We start from the raw sequence: 20,286 nt of genomic DNA on the forward strand, positions 1-20,286 counted from the left end.
TTTATTTGAAAGATTAGGAAAAAAATCTATTTAACTGTACACACACACACACACACACACACAAACACACACAGCAGAAGGACTTATACACATCTGGAGCAAAGAGCAATCAGGGTTTTGGTTATATAAACACATGTATAATGTTCTGTATTGAGAACATACTGTGGTATAAGAACTACTAAAACCAAAACTACAAGGAAAATGTTGATGAAATACACAAATCACCTTTACCTAGTAGGCAGTCCAGAAAGACAGAGTATTGCAAGCCTGCCTACTTAGGAGCCAATGCCTGATTTATCTACAGTATGTAAAATAAGCAACGTTACAGAGTGACTATCCATTCTTTTCTCCTGAAGAGTACCACTGTCTTCAATCAAAATAGGTGAAAAGCCCTAGATTTCCCATAAACATGAATATATCTTCATATGAAATCATACCTTCAAAAGTGACTTTGGAAGGTCATATAATCTGGTATTTACCATATGATGTGTTATAAACATATAAATTATGTGCTTTCAGCAGCCATCCTTGTCCTCAGGCGGATCCTCTGATTCTCATCACTGGGTGTGAAGAACACACTATCTATAACATAGCAACTGAGCAAACTTAGAAGTTTGCAATGGAGCAAATATGGTCAGGAAGCACTGATTTAACCGTTTTGGGCAAGTATATTGCTAAACAATCTTAAAAGAATACAACTTAATCTGCATATAAAGATCTCCAAAGTAAGAGAACTCCTGACCAAACTTGGGAATCATCAAAGACTACTAATGCTATCTGAAAAGATAACTATCCTTTGTATAATAACCTTTCATAGATTTAAATTGTACTAGTTAGTAAACTCTACTGTTCTCAAAGCTAAACCTAACTCAAAGCTAACACCTACCCTTCAGCTTCTGCACAAATCTAATACTTTTCTTTAATATTTTTCAAATAAAGTGTGTTATTTCATGAAAAAAGTTTTCATAATTAAAGTTTGAGAGATGAAACAGTGTTAATATTGTACACAATCATAATCATTTTAGTCAACTAATATGCAGTTTTCATATGGTAAACAACTTCAGAAAACATTTCTCTAATTTTTTAAACATACATGCACAATCTTGTGCTAGACCTATTAAATTAAATACCTCCATAGGTAGTTTTGATGTGAAGCTAGGAATGAGAACCTTTGACAGATTAATTAAGAAAGAATGAAGAAAAATATTGTAAATATTACACATTTTAATTTGACATAATTTTAAAATATGAAACAGTTGTCATTTCATTTGCTAGTTAATAAGTGCCTTCTCTAGGCCTGAACCCTCTCTCATGATCCTTCTTAAAATTCCTCAATAAAGCATTCCATGACTATTAAAAGAAGGAGCCAAGTAGCTCAAACAAATATATGATGCCAAAGATGGTCTAATCTTCCTTTTGGGAAATTCCCACTTTCTATTCTTTAAAACACAGTATAAATCACAACTGAAGGCATTATTTTCTCCATCTTGTTTTACATTCTCTTAGTTAACATTTTAAAAACAAAGTAGAGAGAAAACAAAACAGTTAATAATGTTCATAATCCTTATCACCTTGATGATACACACACACAAGATGTTTTTTGACTATTAAACATAGGGTCATATGTGTCTTAGCAGCTTAATATTCTTTAGGTAATATATTATGAACACTATTCTAGGCCAAAGTATGAGGTTTTAACTCATTATTTTTAATAGCTTTACCACATAATATTCTGCAACACCATAATTTATTCAGTCATTCTCCTGTTAAAGAGGTCAGACTTTTTCCTAAGTTTTGCCACTGCAAATAATATTGTAATATACATCCTTTGTCTCTATATTCCTGTATATTGGTGCATTAAGTTTTACTGGATGAATTCTCAAACACTGCAATTTTGTAGCATTTCTTACTTATATCAACATTGTATAAGAATTATTATTTCCCATATCTGTGTCAGCACTTTAAATTTATAAATACACACGCACACACACACACACACACACGTTGTATTCCCAAAGTATGTGTATTACTAACACACATAGAATCTTATCTATTTGTTAAAAAAAAGTAGAATGTTGTGGTACTGATTTATATTTACCTGATGCCTAGTGAGGTTAAATATGTTTTCATATGTTCATTGGATATTTCTATTTCTTTTTCCATAAAGTGCCTTTTCATAATCGGCCTATTTTTCTCCCTTCCCCCCCATATAGGAGTTCCTGTAGAGTTATTAATTCATTGTTATATGTGTGCAATGTATCTTTTTCCAAAGATACTGCTATTTTTGCTTACTAATGGTGTATTCTGCCATACCAAAAATATAAAGTATTTATATCCCAAATCTTAACTTATTCCTTTGTTTTGGGTTTTCTTCTTGCTTAAGAAAGCTATCCTAAACTTTATTTCAAACACTATAATTTACAGTTTCAATCTTGAATTCACCGAAATTTATTTTTGCATATTGTACAGGGTAGAGGTCTAAATTTATTTTCTTTCAGGTGAGTAGTCAAGTATATCAGCACCATTTATTAAATAAAACATCCTTTCTAAAATAAATTAAAATGACACTTAAATATTACCCAGGACCAGACAGCGTTCTAAATGCTTTTCATGTATTCATTCAATTTAGGGATCATGACAACTCTGACAAGCTAGGCACTGTTGTTACCCACCTTTTACAATGAGAAACACAAATGGCAAAGTTAAGAATGTTTCCTCAAATCAGAAAATTAGGAATTGGCAAAGATTTGACTTGAAGCCATGAATTATGACTCCAGATTACCGTTCTCATACTGCCTAAATGATACTACCTTTCTTAATGTATAATAAAATACGGTAAATTTCCGTATATACTTAGATTCCTGAAATCTCTATTATGTTTCACTAACTATATCTATATATTCCTTTTATTTATGATAGCTTTATAGTAAATTTTAATAGAGTGAAGTATGTCATCCTACAAAATATTTTTCTTGAAAATTCTTTTATTAATAATAATAGCCTTATGGTATTTCTTAGGCACTTGTTTTTCATATGGATATTAAAATCACTTGCCTTTGTTTCTCTCTCCTACAAAACTAAAAAAACTTGGAAGAAAATGAAAATTACAATACATTTGCATTTTAAAGTATTGATATTTTTAATCATCTCTTCCAAAATTTTTTAAAGTCTATTCATTAAAGAAATGTTTTATGTACTTATCTGGAAATTGTACATTCTCTTAATAGGGATTCTATGCCTTTTTGGTTCAGTTTATTCTTGGGAAATTTTGAAGATTTAGATATGTATATGATATACACCAAGAAACTGCCCTCAAATATTAGCAATTTTTTGAAATACTAGCATTTTAGGGGCGCCTGGGTGGCTCAGTGGGTTAAAGCCTCTGCCTTCAGCTCAGGTCATGGTCCCAGGGTCCTGGGATCGAGCCCCACATTGGGCTCTCTGCTCCGCAGAGAGCCTGCTTCCTCCCCTCTTTCTCTGCCTGCCTCTCTGCTTACTTGTGACCTCTGTCTGTTAAATAAATAAAATCTTTAAAAAAAAAAAAATACTAGCATTTCATAAAGCTCTTCCTAGTAATAAAGTACTTAAACTCTTACTGTATATAACACAATTAGTAAGTTCACTTAAAAAGAACATTTGGATTTCACTATTTTTCTAGAACTTTCTCAAACACACTTCTAAAGAACACTACCTTGACATCTCAGAGACACACATGCTGAAGGAAATGAAAATTAATTTTGATATTTTGGTAGAGAATTATGACAATTCTTGAGACAAGAGATAAGAGCTTGACTGGCTTTCAAACTGTGTTCTGAGTAAAGCAGAAGTCTAATGAAGAAGGCTTTGTCTCTTTAACTTATTAACCTCTTTATTCAATACAGAAACACATAAACACAGAGAACTAACTGGTGTTGCCAGAAAGGAGGGGAGGAAGGATAAGTACAATAAGTGAAGAGGATTAAGAATTAGAGACCTCCAGTTATAAAATGAATAAGTCACAGAGATGAAAAGCACAGCATAGGGAATAGGGTCAATCATATTGTAATAACGTGGTGACAGACAGTAACTACACTTTTCATAGAATTGTTGAATTCACCATGTTGCACACCTAAAACTAAATTAACATTGTATGTCAACCAAACTTAAGTAATAAAAATTTTAAAAACACCCTTTATCCAGCTGGTTTATATTTTTGGAGAACTTATATTCAAAATTTCATTTGAAGAGATTTTCAAAAATTAAGTTTTAAACATACAGGTTGTAAGCCTGCTCTCCTCCTAATACTAGTCATTCAACAAATATTTATTAAGAACCCATTAAATTCCAGATTACTGCTTCTGATACATAAGAGAATAAAACAAAGATCCCTGTTCTCATGCAACTTACTTTCTAGGAAAGTGAGAGAGACGATACACAGCAAATATGACAATACACAAAGTACATGGTATTCTATGAGGTGATGGGAAAAAACCACAGGAGTACTGGGAGAAGAGGGAGACCAGTTTGCAGTATTATATAGGGTGATCAGATAGGCCTTGTTAAGTTTATTTTGAACTAAGACTGGATGGCGATTAAGGTGTTAGTCAAGTAGATCTCTAAGATAAAAGAACTTCATGCAGAGAGAAAAGCAAGAGCTAACTGCTGAGGGGAGAGCATGCCTAATGCCTGCAATGAAAAGCAAGCCGGTCAGTTTGGCCTAGGGCAGAGTGAGTGGGCTGGTGAGGTAGGAAATGAAGTGAAAGAGGTATTGTGGTGAGGGCCAGACCTTGCAATTTAATGGGTGTCATTAGGGATTTTGGGTTTTACTGAGTGAAATGAGAAACTATTACAGGTATAGGCAAAGGAAAAACAAACAAAACAAAACCTGACACATTTTAGAAGGAATACAGACTTTATGGAGAGCAAAGGTACAAAGGTAGGAAACCATATATGGAGGCTGTTGCAATAATTCAGGCTTGATTTAGGATAACAGCAGAAATAATGAGAAGTGATTAGGATTCTACACCCTTTTTTAAAGGTAGAGTCACTATTATTTTTTATAGGAACTGAACTTGGGAGTACAAAAGAAAAAAGATGAGGGTGAATCCAAGATTTCTGTTCTGAGCAAGTGGATGTATGGCATTGTCTTCCAGTAAGATGGTAAATGCTGATATAGTCGGAACAGGTTTGGGGTAGTTTTTGGATTGCTGAATTTTAGAAGTCTATTAGATATGCAAGTGAAAACTGCTGTACAGGAAACTGAATACGATCTATAGTTTCATGTGAGACCTGGATTAGAGATAAGTATGAACCTAAGTTATGTGGAACCTGAATCGTACAATTTTAAGAGACATCTTTGGGAAATGCATTCAAAATTATGAACACAAAACTAGGTACAGTGTCTTGTCATAAGCTTGAGTAGATGAGAAATCTTAAGGGTTAAGTTTCATTGGTTCATAGTAAACCCATCTCACACTAAAGACATAAATTTTACAGATTGTCAGCATATGAAAGCCATGGTATTAGACAAGGAGAAAGAAAAGTATAAATCCAGATGTCATTTCAAATATTAAGATGTGGAGCACTCCCAATAGTAAGTGGGATGAGGGGAGGAACTAGCAAAGGATGCTGAGACAAAGCACAGGATATAATGCAGGAGACAAATCATGAGTGTGCAGGATCCTGGAAGCCAAGTAAAGAAGGCACACCAAGGAAATGGAAGTGATAAATTATGACAAATATTGTTGATAGGCCAAGTAACAATGTGGACTGAGAACAGACAGCTGGAATTAGCAGTGTGGTCATCATTGATGTCATTGGCAAACACAGTGTTGGTGGAACGGTGGAGGAAAAAAATCTTGTTGGAGTGGATTTAAGAAAGAGCGGGAAGAGAGATACTGGAAAAAAGTAGAGAAAATAATTTGTGAATTTTTCTACAAAGGAGTATAAGGATGGGGCATTAGTTAGTGGGGGAAGTGGGATTGAAAGAAGTTCTGTTTTGTCTTTTAAGATGGGAGAAAAAAACATATATGTACGCTGATGCAATGATTCCACAGAGACAAAAAACTTGAAAGATGAAGGAGAAAGAAGGAAGAACTGCTGAAGGGATGTCCTTGAGTAAAGAAAGAAAGATGAGATTTAACGTGCAACTGAAATTACTGGCTTTTGGTAGGAGATGGTAAGATAATAGCACAGAATGTGCTATACTGGCTCAGTGAAGTAGGAAGTAAGGTCATCAGTTGGGAATGGGGATGGAGTAAGAGATATTGTGGGGTTTGTTATGGCAATTCTTTAGATAGCCCCATGATCTCTGCCTCCTTGGTGCTATTTTTTGTGCAGTTCTCTCCATTTGAACGTGGGTGAAAATTGTGACTTGGTTCTAATCAACAGAATGTGTCAGAAAGATGGAAGGTCAGTACTGTGATTAAGTTATGTTGTATGGCAAAGGAGGTGAGAAGTTACTCCTGTAATTAGGTTCAATATATAAGATTCCATCTTGTGGCACACACCGAAGAAAGATTCTCCTGCTGGCTTTGCAAGATGCAACCAGCCATAGTCAAAGTGCCCACTGGAGAGAGTGTCATACTGCAGGGAACTTGGGCAGCTTCTAGAATCTGAGGTTGCCTCTTGCCAATAGACAGTAAGAAGTCAGCACCCTTAGCCATACAACTGCAGGGAACTGAATACTACCATCAACCTGGATCCACTTAAAAGGGGATTAGGTTAGGCTCCAGTCAAGCTTCTAGATGAGAATGCACTTCTTCCAGTACTTTTTGCAGTTTTGTGAGCTCACGAACAGAGAACTTGGTGAAGAAGTGCCTGCATTCTTGACCCATGGAAACTAGAAGATAATAAATGGGTGCTGTTTGAATCACTGCATAATTTGTTACACAGCAAAAGAAAACTAACACAGGGGTTAAAAGAAGAGAACTTACGAAATAGCCATCTAGAAAGTAAAAAAGTGAATGGGCTTATGACTGAAAGAATTAAAGGTCTATTTGAGCTCTACAGTCATGAATTTAAAAGACCAGCTGAGTTTTGCCTGTGTTTTTCTGTAACTACAGCAAGGGTGCTAAATACGAGTCACCTACTTTCATGTTTTATTATATCTTAGTAAATAATTTCAAATTCATCAGTAAATAAGCAAATGTCTATAAATTACATATTTTTGCAATCATTATTTTTCCTTTTTATCTTCATGAAATTTGAGAAGACTTCTAGGAGAGCTAACAACCAGGAACCTAAAATTAAAGCTGGAATTTAATTTTTAGCACCACTGACTGATTAGCAAAACCATTTTGTTGAATTTGGAAGTGACTGAAAAATTTAGTATCAATAACTTAGAATTAATGATCAAACCCAACTCAATGTTTTTTATTTTGTTTTTAAGGTTTTTGAAAACATATTGCTTAAAAAATCTAATTGTATTTATTATAGCTTTATATTTACTTCATACTTAAAATTTCATACGTAAGAAATTTCAAAGTTGTACCTTACAATATGTGACACATGCAAAAAAAAAAAAAAAGTCCAAGTTGTAAAACTATTAGCCCTACTAACATTTCCTTCTTACTAGGGAAGTAATAGCAGTTTGCTTTATCATTAGACAACATACAACTTAGTACTCTCACTAGTGAAGAAAATAACTGTAGAGCAGTTTAAACTATCTAGAAAAAGAATACAGAGACTCTGCTTACAGAAATATTTTGGAGCTAAAAAAGCAGCAACACTAGTACTTTAGAATTCTTCTTTAGAGGGGAAACTCAGTTTTCAAAAGCTCTATGCTATGCCATTTACCGTCTTAAAGAATACTCTTTTTCATATCACTTGAAAGATACTTCAGAAAAAAATAAAATAAACATAACCTAACATTTATGGTTAACATTACATTCTAGATGCTCTACTGTTCAAGAACAATAAATTTATTTCCTTCTTCACCCCTATGAAGATGTTACAATTATTTGAATTTCAGAAAAGGAGAAACTGAAACCCAATTTACTCAGCAAGTAAGTGCCAGAACAAGGATTTGATCATAGGCAATTTGGCACCAGTCTTGACTTATAACCACCATTCTAGAGGACTTCTCTTTGCGACAGTCCTTCAGTTTTCAGGGGGAAATTATTATAGACCCACTACTGTATTTACAGTCTGCCACTCTGACCTGTGGAAATAGTCTAACCTGTAGAAACATGACGGTAGAAAAAGTAAAATTTAGTATGTACTGAAACACATAATCATTTTTAAAATAATAGAAAAGCTTTTAACATTGAAACTGCAATAAAACTTTCTCTTTGGTATATTTTCTGTGCTTTTTACTTTTGGGTTTTCTGAATATTAATAGTCCCTTAGACCTTTTTATCACACTACTGTGATAATGTGACATCACTATAACACAGACTATTTATTCTGGAAATAGAACTCAATCATATCTTTTAGCTGTTATTGATGAAAATAACACAAGCAGTTGTCTGGACATATTTTATATTGGTTTATAAAAGTTCACAAGGAAAAAGTTTATAGTTTTAACAGCAGAGGGTATCATATTAGCTGTAACACATAAAAATAATTTTCTTACAGGTTTAAAAGTTCATTTTAATTGTGGAAACTTTAAGATGATCATATTAGAACCCACTATTCTATCTTGATTGCTTTTACAGATCTAAGCTAGTATAGTGTGAATCTGAATCCACTGGGAAATACTGAGGGAATAAATGATGACAAAATACTAAAAAAATGATGGACAATGACCATAATTCCTTTAATAAATTTAAGAATCTTGTTTGGTTCTTATATATCTTGCCTCAAGTTATCCAGGAGATATTATGCTTGTTTGTATAAAAACAGAAGAAACCAGAATATAAATAAAATATATTTAACAACTATAACTGCGTATAGTAGATGAAGTACAAAATCACAATGAATTATTATCTCAAATATTAGAAAAATAATTGGCAGAGGTGGACACAGTAACATACTGGAGGGTTAAAATATTAGTAGACTTTATAAACTAGCCTTTTTAAGAAATGATTTAACAGAAATTCACATGCACATGAAACTAAATAAAAGAAAATACAAATCTAATTTCAAAGACAAAATTACTGAGATAGTTTTTCTTTCCAGATCTAGGATTTTTTACATTGTTCATTCAGAAAAATCAGTAGTTTTGTTTTTATTGCTGCTGCACTCATTTGTCTTGTTTTGTTTGGAAAGTAAAGGATGATAAAGTGTAAGAGAAATAATTAAAAAATAAAGTTAGTTGTTATCCCAGTAGTTTTCTATATCATGTAATTAAGATTCATTTAAGAGATAAGGTATATAGAGTGAAAATGTATAAACACTTTTTAATCTCATGCATTAATATTACAAGCTTTGTTCTCACTTCACATTGTATCATTTCCTTCAACAAGAATTGCTGGGATTCATCACTAGAGATAATGTAGTATTTTAACCAAGTTATTGGGACTAAAATGTGAGTGTTACAGTTTTGTCTAAAGGGAATGCTACTGCATAAAATGAAAATCAATCTCCTACTTTGCTTCTAGTTATCATTTTAACATTTTTCCTGAAGTTGTAAACTATTAAACTCAATAAATAAGCAAAATTATTCTGACAATCTTAGATTGGATTACATGCAAAAGGCAAATTTAACGTAGTTAGCAAATATAGTTCAAAGTTAATAATTTATTGGTCAACTATATGAAAAATATATAAAAAGATAAGCTTTTATTTAATAATTTAATAATCCCACAGGCCTGTATTAAGTGAAAAAGTAGAAATATTAAAGAAAATATCATCTCTCACCTAAATGAATCTCAACTCAGACAAAATGAAAATGTGTTTAATCATTTTAATGAATATATTTTCAACATTTGTCAAGTACAGTATGGCTCTGAATTACATAAAATATTTTAGATGATTTACTCAAATGTGCCAAAAATAGCTACATATTTGAAAAATGACCTACAAATATTCAGTACCAAAATAATCATCAAATCAAACTAATATATTTCTGATTGCAAAGTCTGCCATTCCACCAAAGAAAATGGTCATACTAAATTAGAAGAATATACCATTTCCTAATTTGTAAAACAAATAAAATTATCACAAACACCAATTTTCAGTTACTTTTAGATTGCTAGAAATGTTTTTCACCGAAAGTTGAAAATTGTTTACACAGTAAGGCATGTCTGAAATAAAAAACAAATGAAAATGCATTCACTTTTAAAGATATACCTTTGCTCAATAAGTCGTATTTATACATTTTTTTACATATATGATACTCTTAACTTATATACCAATAATTCTAGGAAGAATAAATAATGAAGATTATAAACAGTGACTCAATAAATAACCCACAGAGCTCCGTAAAGTCATAATCTTAAGGGAAAATCCCAAATTCGAGTAGTCTACCTTCTGAATATATTTTTGTTATCTAAAGTTAAAAAATGCATAGAAATTTTCAGGACTAATTGATATTTCTCTTTCAGGTTATTTGGAATCTGATTATGGTGCACATATGTGAATGAACGAATACATCCTTAACCCACCATTATCTTTTTCTCCAGTGTGCAGGCAATCACCCGTGAAAAGTATGGTGTAGATGACAGGATGATACTGTACCTGATTAGCTCTGGAGGTGGTCATGGGATCAGATGGAGAGGACTTGGTGGTAGTTGGGGAAGATGGCAATGTCTGGGAACAAAGCAGTTCAGGAGCAAATCAACCTTTAAAAGCCTTAAACTGATTATTTAAATAAAACAAAATAAAATAAAATGTAATATAACGAGAACAAAATCCTATGAACAAATTTTTCTCCTACTCATTCAAATTTAATGGAATTTAAGATCAATTAAGTAACTAATGCATGTAAATATGCATGCATAAGCATGTAAAAATAAATTCATGACTTGAAATCATGATGGTGACTGATAATTCACATGAGTATTAAAGGTATCCTGACCATATTCATGAATAGTAGTCTCTTTTCTTTCCTCTTTTTTGTTTGGGGGAAAAGAGATGTCAAACAAAAATTCAAGAAATTCAATGAGTAAAACTGAAAGAGTCATTTTCCTATCAATGAATACAGTCGGGGATTGGAAGAAGTGGTGAAATGAAGTTTACTTTGGCATAAAAGCATCCACCTACTTAATATGTTGAACATCACCAACAAGTTGATTCCACATGAATTTAGGGATCCACACTTAAAAGCAACTAAATTTGCAGTTCTGAGTTCTTAAATCACATTATCTTCTAAAATATTAATTTTTAACAAATTTAGAGCCCGTCTGAAAATGTAAACATTAACCTCATATTAATAAACAAGTAACTAACAGAATTTTAACAAATTGCCATAATATTTTTATCATTTATGTTGAAGACTAAAAATTTAATATAAATGTATTATAGCATTATCAGCCTGTGTTGAAAATAAGTACAAAAATATTAGGAATCATATTTATTGTCCACTTCATTCTGAAATGCTTCTACATAGTATATATAAAATATGTTGTACAAGACCATAATCTACTTGTTGAACAATCAGTTAATATATATTAAAAAACTTCTCAAGTCCAGTAGAATAACCTTGAAGTATAAGAAGTTAAACTTTTTTTTTAAAGTATATTTTCACTTAGCAAATAGCATTGCTTAAGTAGCACCCTCAAAAGATAATATTTCCTAACAGGTGAAATGGGGTAGTTTTATAGTATAGACACAATTCTGTGTGGACATTTTGTTTTATATTAATAGATATGCACCAAAATTACTCAGATATGAGCAAAAGCATAACTTTAAAGGTTCAGCAATGTCAGCAAAAGCAGATAAAATTACTTTATAAAATCACATTTCTTCATTTGAGATTTCAAAGGTTCTGATTTGAGTAGAACAAAGCCATTAAGTATAAAAGAAAGGATAGAAAATTCACAGGCTTCTACTTAACTTACTGTTCTCCTGTAACAAAGTAAGATTGGTTCTAACAATAAATCAGGTTATGGTCCACTCCTCAAGTTATTCCTGGTTCTTCTAAAGTTAAAATGTAAAATACTTTGAGGAAAACTAGACTTAATGTTGAGTTATACCAAGGTTTTTATTGAATTGTATTTAAAAAGGGGACAGGAGCTACATTCAGAAATAAAACCTCATAAAAGAAGAAACAAAATCTTCAAATACTTTGTTTTCTATTTTCACTCTTTGTAATAAATTCCCATGATTTCTCCAGAGAGAGTTTCATTTTCAGTTATTAAAAATTGCTCTAATATTTTCCTCTTTCATGCAATTTATGCTGGAATATATATATTGACTTCATGCTACTACATGATAAGCAGTAAAGATTTTATTTTCCCACCTCTGGTTACAACCGTTATTACAGAGAATTCCTGCGAGTAGTTAACATACATTTAAAAATCTGTTCTGTACTTATCTCAGATTATGAGGTTGCTGATGAAACAGATGTGAAATAAACCTAGAGGTCATTTCTCCCCAAACAGGTTAGAATTTAAGTTCATTAACCTACAGAAGCACTAAGTATGTATTGGGTTCTTAGATTTCCATCAGGGTAAAATCCACCTGAAGAATGATAGGTTCACCAGGACATCCACATTGCCCTGGATATGAATTTTCAATAAGGTATTAAAACACTGCAAAGAATGATGTGGAAAAAGTTCAATATGAAGTGGTTCAGAATTTGTAGTCACCTAGATCAAGATTATGTTCTGTCGATTTATTCAATCCCTTTCTTTTTGCTTGGCATATATATGAAATACTGGACATGTATTATTAGTAACTGATACAACTGATAGTCATCAACATCCCCTTAATAATTCTGATGCTATCTATTCCTCACAGAAACAAAAAACAGTAAGTTTAAACTTCAGGTAAAATAGTAAGTGATTAAATCATTAAAAATTTGCTTATTAAAACATCATAATCTAATAAGAAATTAAAGTTTAATATTTCAAATAAATTGGTGAAAATTATATAAATTTGAGCTTCAAGGGATAAGATTATCAAAATATCACAATAAATTGTCTCTAAATATATTTTCTTCATTTAAATTCCTAAAATAATGAACATATAATGAAATAAACACATGATGAGTTTTGAAGCTATTATTCATATAGATACTTTAAACACAAAATATCTTCTTCTCCCTTTACTAATGTAACTTACAACAATAAAAGGATTCCAGAAAGTTTTCATTTTGGTTGATTTTTTAAAAAGTATTAGCTACAAAAATTGGTCTAAAAACAGATAAATGTAAATATATTAGAATAGTACCTTTAATTTAAAATGTTTATTAATTAGATTAATGAAACAGCCTTGATAGTTTTCTTAACAACAGAAATAGAACCAAAGAATCCATAAGAAATAGTTCAAGGTACAATATAAGTACAATATAGATTTGTTCCCCTGTATCTTATAAACAAAGCATTTACTCCTACTTACTACACAGATTAAAAATTTGTGGTTTCAGATTAAAAATCATTTAGTAAAATTTCTGTTACACATCATGAAGATGTAACTGAATATCCATATAAGCAATAGTATATTAAAATATTTATTATAAAAAATGAATGAAGTACATCCTCCTTTAAAATGCTTTCTTTACATTTATGAAATAGTGATTGCGAAGGACAGTCATTTTTTAGTATAATTTTATCTTTCAAATGGAAAAGTGTAATATGTTTTTATTTACACGTATTTACTGTTTAAGAATTCTGCTTTAAAGATTGAAGGCTGAATTACTATTGCAGAAAATTTTAAAGTAGTTTACAACTTCAAAATAGTGGATCCTTTGAAATAGTTTAAAAATATTAATGATTTGACAATAGACATTTAGTTAAAAGTGGATATAACTAGGCTTCTGGGAATAAGAACTAGAAAGTAATTACAAATTGTAAAATGCACTCTTGTTAACAAGTGACAGTTTTGCTGGACCAGAAAATATTGCTATAAATAAACTCTATAATATATGCAGCTTACCTCCAAGCAAATCTACAGTAACAAACTGTCAAGAACCTCTGATATTTATAGGTATAGTGAGACCAGCAATAAACAACTCTCAATTGTAATTCCAAAATCTATTACTAGCTGAGTAATATTAGTGAAGTAAACACCTTCCCAAATCTGTGTTTTGAGTTCTGTTAAATAAATCAGTATAGTGCTTTATTTTAAAAAAAGGATAAAATATGTTAATATGTAACTGTCATCTTAGGTTTTTCATTGTGACAAGTATCCTCGTCTTCTTCCAATGTCTGAACTATCTGAAACCCCTCCTCACTAATAGAAACTCATGTTGTCCAATCTACCCAGGTTTTTCAGAATTTATTTGTATTCTATAGCTTATTTTCCTCATAATTGCTATTTTGTACCTTTATTCTTTTCATCAACTGTCTATTCCCATGTATTTTATTTACCTTTCAACTGATAATCTTTATTACCTGAAAGAAATCATGATTTTTCAGAACGAACTTCCTTACTCACTGCAATTGACATTTGAACTTTTTCCATTTTCCAAAACACTTTTTTCCCTCCATCTTCCTTTTCTTTTCATTAAGACAAAATTGTATACTTAGACCTCCCACCCTCCATAGAGTAGGACCTTAACACCTTAAATATTAACTTTCTACTACTCCTGAGACATCTTCTTCCCTCATAGTAATCTCATTTCTAATTTCTCTACCTTTTCAAGCTCCTTTTTATTCTTTAACACAAGCCATTCCCTCTTGAGTAGCAGGGGTTATGGGAGCCTCCCTTATCTAACTTGTATTTTACTCCTTTGTATATCCAAAATCCCAAATCAGCATTTTTACCCTTCATACCATTTTCTTTCTTTACCTAACGGAACTGGTCACTTTTAGGAAATAATATTAGTACGAAATAATGATTTAGCTCTCACCATATGATTAACAGTGGCCTTTAATTCTCCAATAATTTCCTACTTAAAAAAATTATTCTTTTCGGGGCGCCTGGGTGGCTCAGTGGGTTAAGCCACTGCCTTCGGCTCAGGTCATGATCTCGGGGTCCTGGGATCGAGTCCCGAATCGGGCTCTCTGCTCAGCAGGGAGCCTGCTTCCCTCTCTCTCTCTCTGCCTGCCTCTCTGCCTACTTGTGATCTCTGTCAAATAAATAAATAAAATCTTTAAAAAAAATTATTCTTTTCTTTTTTTCTAGGTATTTGAAACTTTTTAGCATCTTTCCTTAAACTTTCTCTCCTTATTTTATCACAGAGAGTATTACTGATTTCCCTTTTATCTTTATGATTAATAAAGAGCACTTACTAAGAACCAGGTATAGTTCTACTCAGTTAACACAATATCCCTATGAAATAGATTATTATTACTAGTCCCATGTTATAGGTAAAGAAGTTGAGGTACAGAGAAGCAAAACAACTCACTCAAAGTTACATGGCTGGTAAATTAAAAAGCCAGGAATTGAACCTGAGCAGTCCTGCTCCAGATCCCACGCACTGAATTACTATACTATAATGTTTCTGACTTACTTTTTCTGGTAACTCCTTCTTTATCTCATTCTTTGCTTCTTTTTACCCCCTCTCCTACTATGAAGATGGTAAGTGAATTACCTCCTCAAATGTAATTAAGGATCTACATTTTCAGTTTTATATTCGTACCTGTACTTCTATAAAAGACTACTTCAAGAGAAAAGCATGCTACTTCCAACTTACTCAATCTGTCGGCAACACATAAAAATACTATCTCAAACAAACGCCTAACTGAAATTCACTTACTGCTTTCTAGGCTTCACCATTCTGCTTGGATCAAATCCTATATACATATATATAATCATTTATCATTCTTTTCTCACCATTTTGGAACTACAACAAATCAGTCTCAAGGCCTTACAGATTTTACTTCGAAATATCTTTCAGCTTCAGGTAGTCGTCTCAACTTCAGTACCAAAAGAGATTAGGTGTTTGTCATCTGCTTAAAATATTGCCTAGTCTCTTAACTTTACCCTGACCCAAGACATTCTATTTTAAATGAGGTTCCCTTCTCGGAAAAGCTTATTCCAGATATTGAAAAGTCCCCAGAGAGAAATCTTTTGGATTTGATTTTATCAGCATTGCTCAGAATTGGAGGCCTTAGAGCTCAGTCTTAAGATCAATTACCAGTTAAATTTCCTTGGGTAAGCTACTCAATTCCTTTGAACATCAGCTTCCATAAGTATAACATGGATTCTTTACTCTTTCCCTGCTTCATAGGTTTTTATGAAGATGGAAAAAAATGTGATAATACATGTCAAGTGCATAGCACAATGGCTGGCACAGAAAAAGAATAACATCATAGATAGCACTATTCCATTACTCATCCTTCATTCTTGACTACCAAACCTTTATTTATTTATTTAGCCTGACAAGGCTTAACATTCCTTAGACTTGTGAGTGTTACATGAAAGAAGTTTAGAAAATATTATCTTACAAACCTTCAAACCTAAAGATCTGCATAGTAGATCACTCACTTAATTGTCATAGTTCTCTTCTCCAGCAACAGTTGAACTCACAGGAACCCTAAGGGTCAGTCTGGATTTTTAGCACAGAAGGGAACAAAATGCAGAGGTGCCTCCTTTGGTTCTAACTTTCCAGAGAAATTAAAAGAGCTCTTTTGGGAAATATTAGGAAGTATCCATAGTCTGTAGAATGCCCCTTGGCCAGACACCAAGGCTCTCTACTATCTGGTCCCACCTACCTTTCTAACATTAGTTTCCTCTAAATTCCAACCCACATGTTTCATTTCTGTCATGACAGTCTCCTTACTATTCAACCATTGTATCTTTCTCCTCAAATCCATATTGTTTCACATGCCTATAATAAGCTTTTTGCTTTCTTCTCCTCTACTTAGGAAATTCCTATATCATCTTCAAGGCCCAGTTCAAATCTTCACCTATTTTATAAGACCAAATGTCACTCCAGCCTACATTGCTTTCACATGCTTCTGAACTTTTATAGTACACTGTTCATATTGTAGTTTTGGTATATAATACAGTTTGACATTTTTATAAATTATTTTAATCATTTATGATCTCTCCCAAAGTAGTTTTAGAGAGCAAGGGCTACAATTTAATATATCTTACAATTCAGCAAGAAGGAATTTAATAAATTCATGACAGAATGGATGAATAATGAACACATTATGTGCTATTTTTGCCAATTTTTTATGACAGAAGCAAAATTCTTTGACTAAGTTAACATTTCTGATATTTTCATTTGACTTTTTTAAATATAAGAGAATGCTCTAAATGCCTATAACTGCTTTGCTCTTTTCTTAAAAATACATTGTGTCTTTTCTTAAAAATACATTTGAGCCAAAAGGGGAAAAACACTGCTGAAAATCTGTAACAGACAAAAGAAGTTAACAGATGCTAACTATATCACTGATTTATGGTTTCTACCTTGTTTTAGAGTTTATTATATTGACTCATTATGTACAGACAACCATATTTAGAGGAGGGTTTGAGGGACTTAAAAGAAGAATAGTTTCAGTAATCCCAGGCAGGGACAAAAGTATCATGGTCAAAATATAAAAAGGTGGAAATGGATGTGTGTACTAAAAAATCTGGGCTGAAGACATGCTCCAGGAATGAGTTCAGAACTCTTACAAACAGGGTTTAAATCATTTGAAGATCACTGAATGTCTCTGCTATTTGTATGTCCTGAAAATAAGAAATCGTATGTCCTATGTTGTAATTAATATGTTTAACTTTGGTTTACTGGCTTTTGTTGCATATCAATTTCTAAGCATACTGACTTGTAAAATAAGCACAATGGTATTAGGTATTTCCTCCTCCTCATCATCATCATAACAAAAGCAACCTTAATAATCCTAATTAGAGTTATAGAACAGAGACCACAATATTTTGATTATTCAATATCTGTTAATTATTATTACTATTATCATTTGAATATATAAAGTATTAGAATCCCTCTATTAGCAAATAAATGTTTTTGAAATAAAAAAATAACAAAACAAATTTGAGAGGGAACAACATCTAACATCTAAGGTTGGTTATAAGGGTGTCATGCTACATTTTATCATTCCATTATATGAAAGACCTGCAAGACCAGTTTGCATTATTTTCTTAAGAAACTATATTTGAGCACTCATTCAGTCAATAAGGGTAGGTTTCATTTGGGCAGAACGTTCTGGTTCATGCAATTTATTCAGTTACCAATGGTAACTAGATTACATAATTCAGAATATAATATTCTGTTAAAAGTCCATAATATATGATTTGAAATTATAACTTTTAAAGCAACTTTTATTTGTCTAGAACTAACTTTTAGTTCCTATTTTAAGTCCAAGTTACACATAACTTGTATGTTTTTAAGAAGCAAGACCTTAAAATTATCAATCTTAAAACACAACAGACATATATAGTAATAAACATTAAGAAAATCTGTAATTTCATATTCAACATGAATTCATTTCTATGCAGAAGTTATATTTTCTAGCACTCTCATTTTTTGAAATTCTAATTTTATTCTTTGTACAATTTAACTAAAATAAAATTCTAAGAAGATGCTTTAAAGAAATTGTTTTTAAAATTAACTTCAGTACTAAATAAAGCCCAAAGTAGAGATAAAGGAAAGTTAAAGGAAAGACCATCATTTAAGAGAAATCTTACTATGATTCTATGCAGTATAGCTTACACCATATATAAATATCATATGAAATGTTTTTATATATTCTAGAGAATTTAAGTTTGGACGTATTATTTGATAATGGACAACCAGCGTTTTCAGAAATAAATTTGTGGTCATTTAAATTTATATGCTTGACTTACTATTTGGAGAATAACCCAACAAAAAAATCTTATATTGTTAAAATAGAAAACTTAGAACATATAAAACTGTTGATCTATAATATCTTGGAAATATTTTTGATCTTTTTTCCAGATTTTTTGAGTAAATTTTTCAATTTTTACATTTATTAATAAAGGGTTTAAGGGTTAAATATATTGTCCTACTAGATTTAGTGTACTTGTTTGATGATTTTAAATGATACTCTAATTGCATACATTATTATTACATGAAAATATTAAAACCAACAATAATTTTAATTCCATCAATATCTACAAGGCTTACAAATGAATGAAAATACACAAAAGTCAATCAATCACTATTATTTTTTAACACTTATTTTAAATTTAAATAACATTATCTGAATAAGGCAAGTAAAAATAAACCAAACATTTTTCAAATTCTTGTTTTCATCAATCTATATTGGTACTAGATATAAAGTAGCCCTCAAATTTCATATTGCATAGAGAAAATCAGAATTATAACAATTATTCATATTCCATTATATGATGGTGCTACCTATTATAATAAAAATAATAAATAATAATTCATATCATTGTCCTAAATATACCACCAGTGATATTATACTACTCAAACTACACTGTATATTTTACTTTTAAAAAAAATCAAGATGTTCGCTCTTATCTCTAAATGCTTGAAGTTTTCTCACAGAAGTTAGAAAAGAAAAGAGAGAAGTAATAGGTTGGAGTAAGGTAGAAAGTCAATAAATCCTACACTTTAGTGCCAATTCTGTAAAATCTCAGCCCCAGGTGATTTTAACACAGAGGTCTTTAACTAAACTCATAGTTTTAGAATCTGACCACCTCCAGAGAGTTCTGGGGTCAGTTTTAAAAATATTCCTTGTATTCAGTTAGCATAGCTAAACTAAACATTTCAAAACTATAAATGGCTGTGAAGAATTAAAAAAATCTACTGATGTTTAGACCTCTAAATTATTTACATTCTGTCATGCAAAAATTAAAAGATATGTCCTTGAAAAATTGTGAAGGGTACACAAATTGAACCATCTTGACAGTGACAAGGAGTATAAAATGAACAATCTTATATGGGATAACAGCTGTCTGATAAAACATGGGAAATTTTTTAATGGTAATTAATAGAAATTTCAATGGTAATTAAAAGAAAATTGACTGTTAACCTATAATTTGGAAATATATTACCTAATTATTAATTCTTATGTTTGTATATGATTAATTAGGCTTATTTTTATCTATATATTGGTAAAATTATAATATATTGTTTAGTTTAAAATTTTTTCTCAATTCAGAAACATGAAATTAATAAGATTTTGAGCTACATTTCAAATTTATTACAATGAACATAAAATTCTGTAAATTAAGTATTCTGTGAATTAATGAAGAATAATACATTTCTTTTGAAGGCATAAAAAGGCAAATGCAGAAACAATAATCACATTCATGAGGTATCAAAAAATTTGAGAATCTAAAGAGTTTATGGGGAAGAATTCACCT

General features: G+C 31.4%; 1 protein-coding gene across 4 annotated transcripts in view; it reads right to left on the reverse strand.

The window, feature by feature from the left end:
* NOVA1 (NOVA alternative splicing regulator 1) overlaps nt 1-20,286 on the reverse strand; it is a 146,997-nt gene that overhangs the window by 15,335 nt on the left and 111,376 nt on the right. For 2 of the 4 annotated variants that reach the window (XM_059181813.1, XM_059181815.1), the window contains one exon: nt 10,600-10,671. The exons of 1 other annotated variant lie outside the window; for it this stretch is intronic. In XM_059181813.1, the coding sequence (XP_059037796.1) occupies nt 10,600-10,671 (72 nt within the window). Of the gene's footprint in view, nt 1-9,869; nt 10,167-10,599; nt 10,672-20,286 lie in introns of those variants that run through there. One more of the 4 variants, XM_059181816.1, reaches the window with a different exon arrangement.

The sequence above is a fragment of the Mustela lutreola genome, chromosome 7, assembly GCF_030435805.1.
Source record: "Mustela lutreola isolate mMusLut2 chromosome 7, mMusLut2.pri, whole genome shotgun sequence".
Classification (NCBI taxonomy): Eukaryota; Metazoa; Chordata; class Mammalia; order Carnivora; family Mustelidae; genus Mustela; species Mustela lutreola.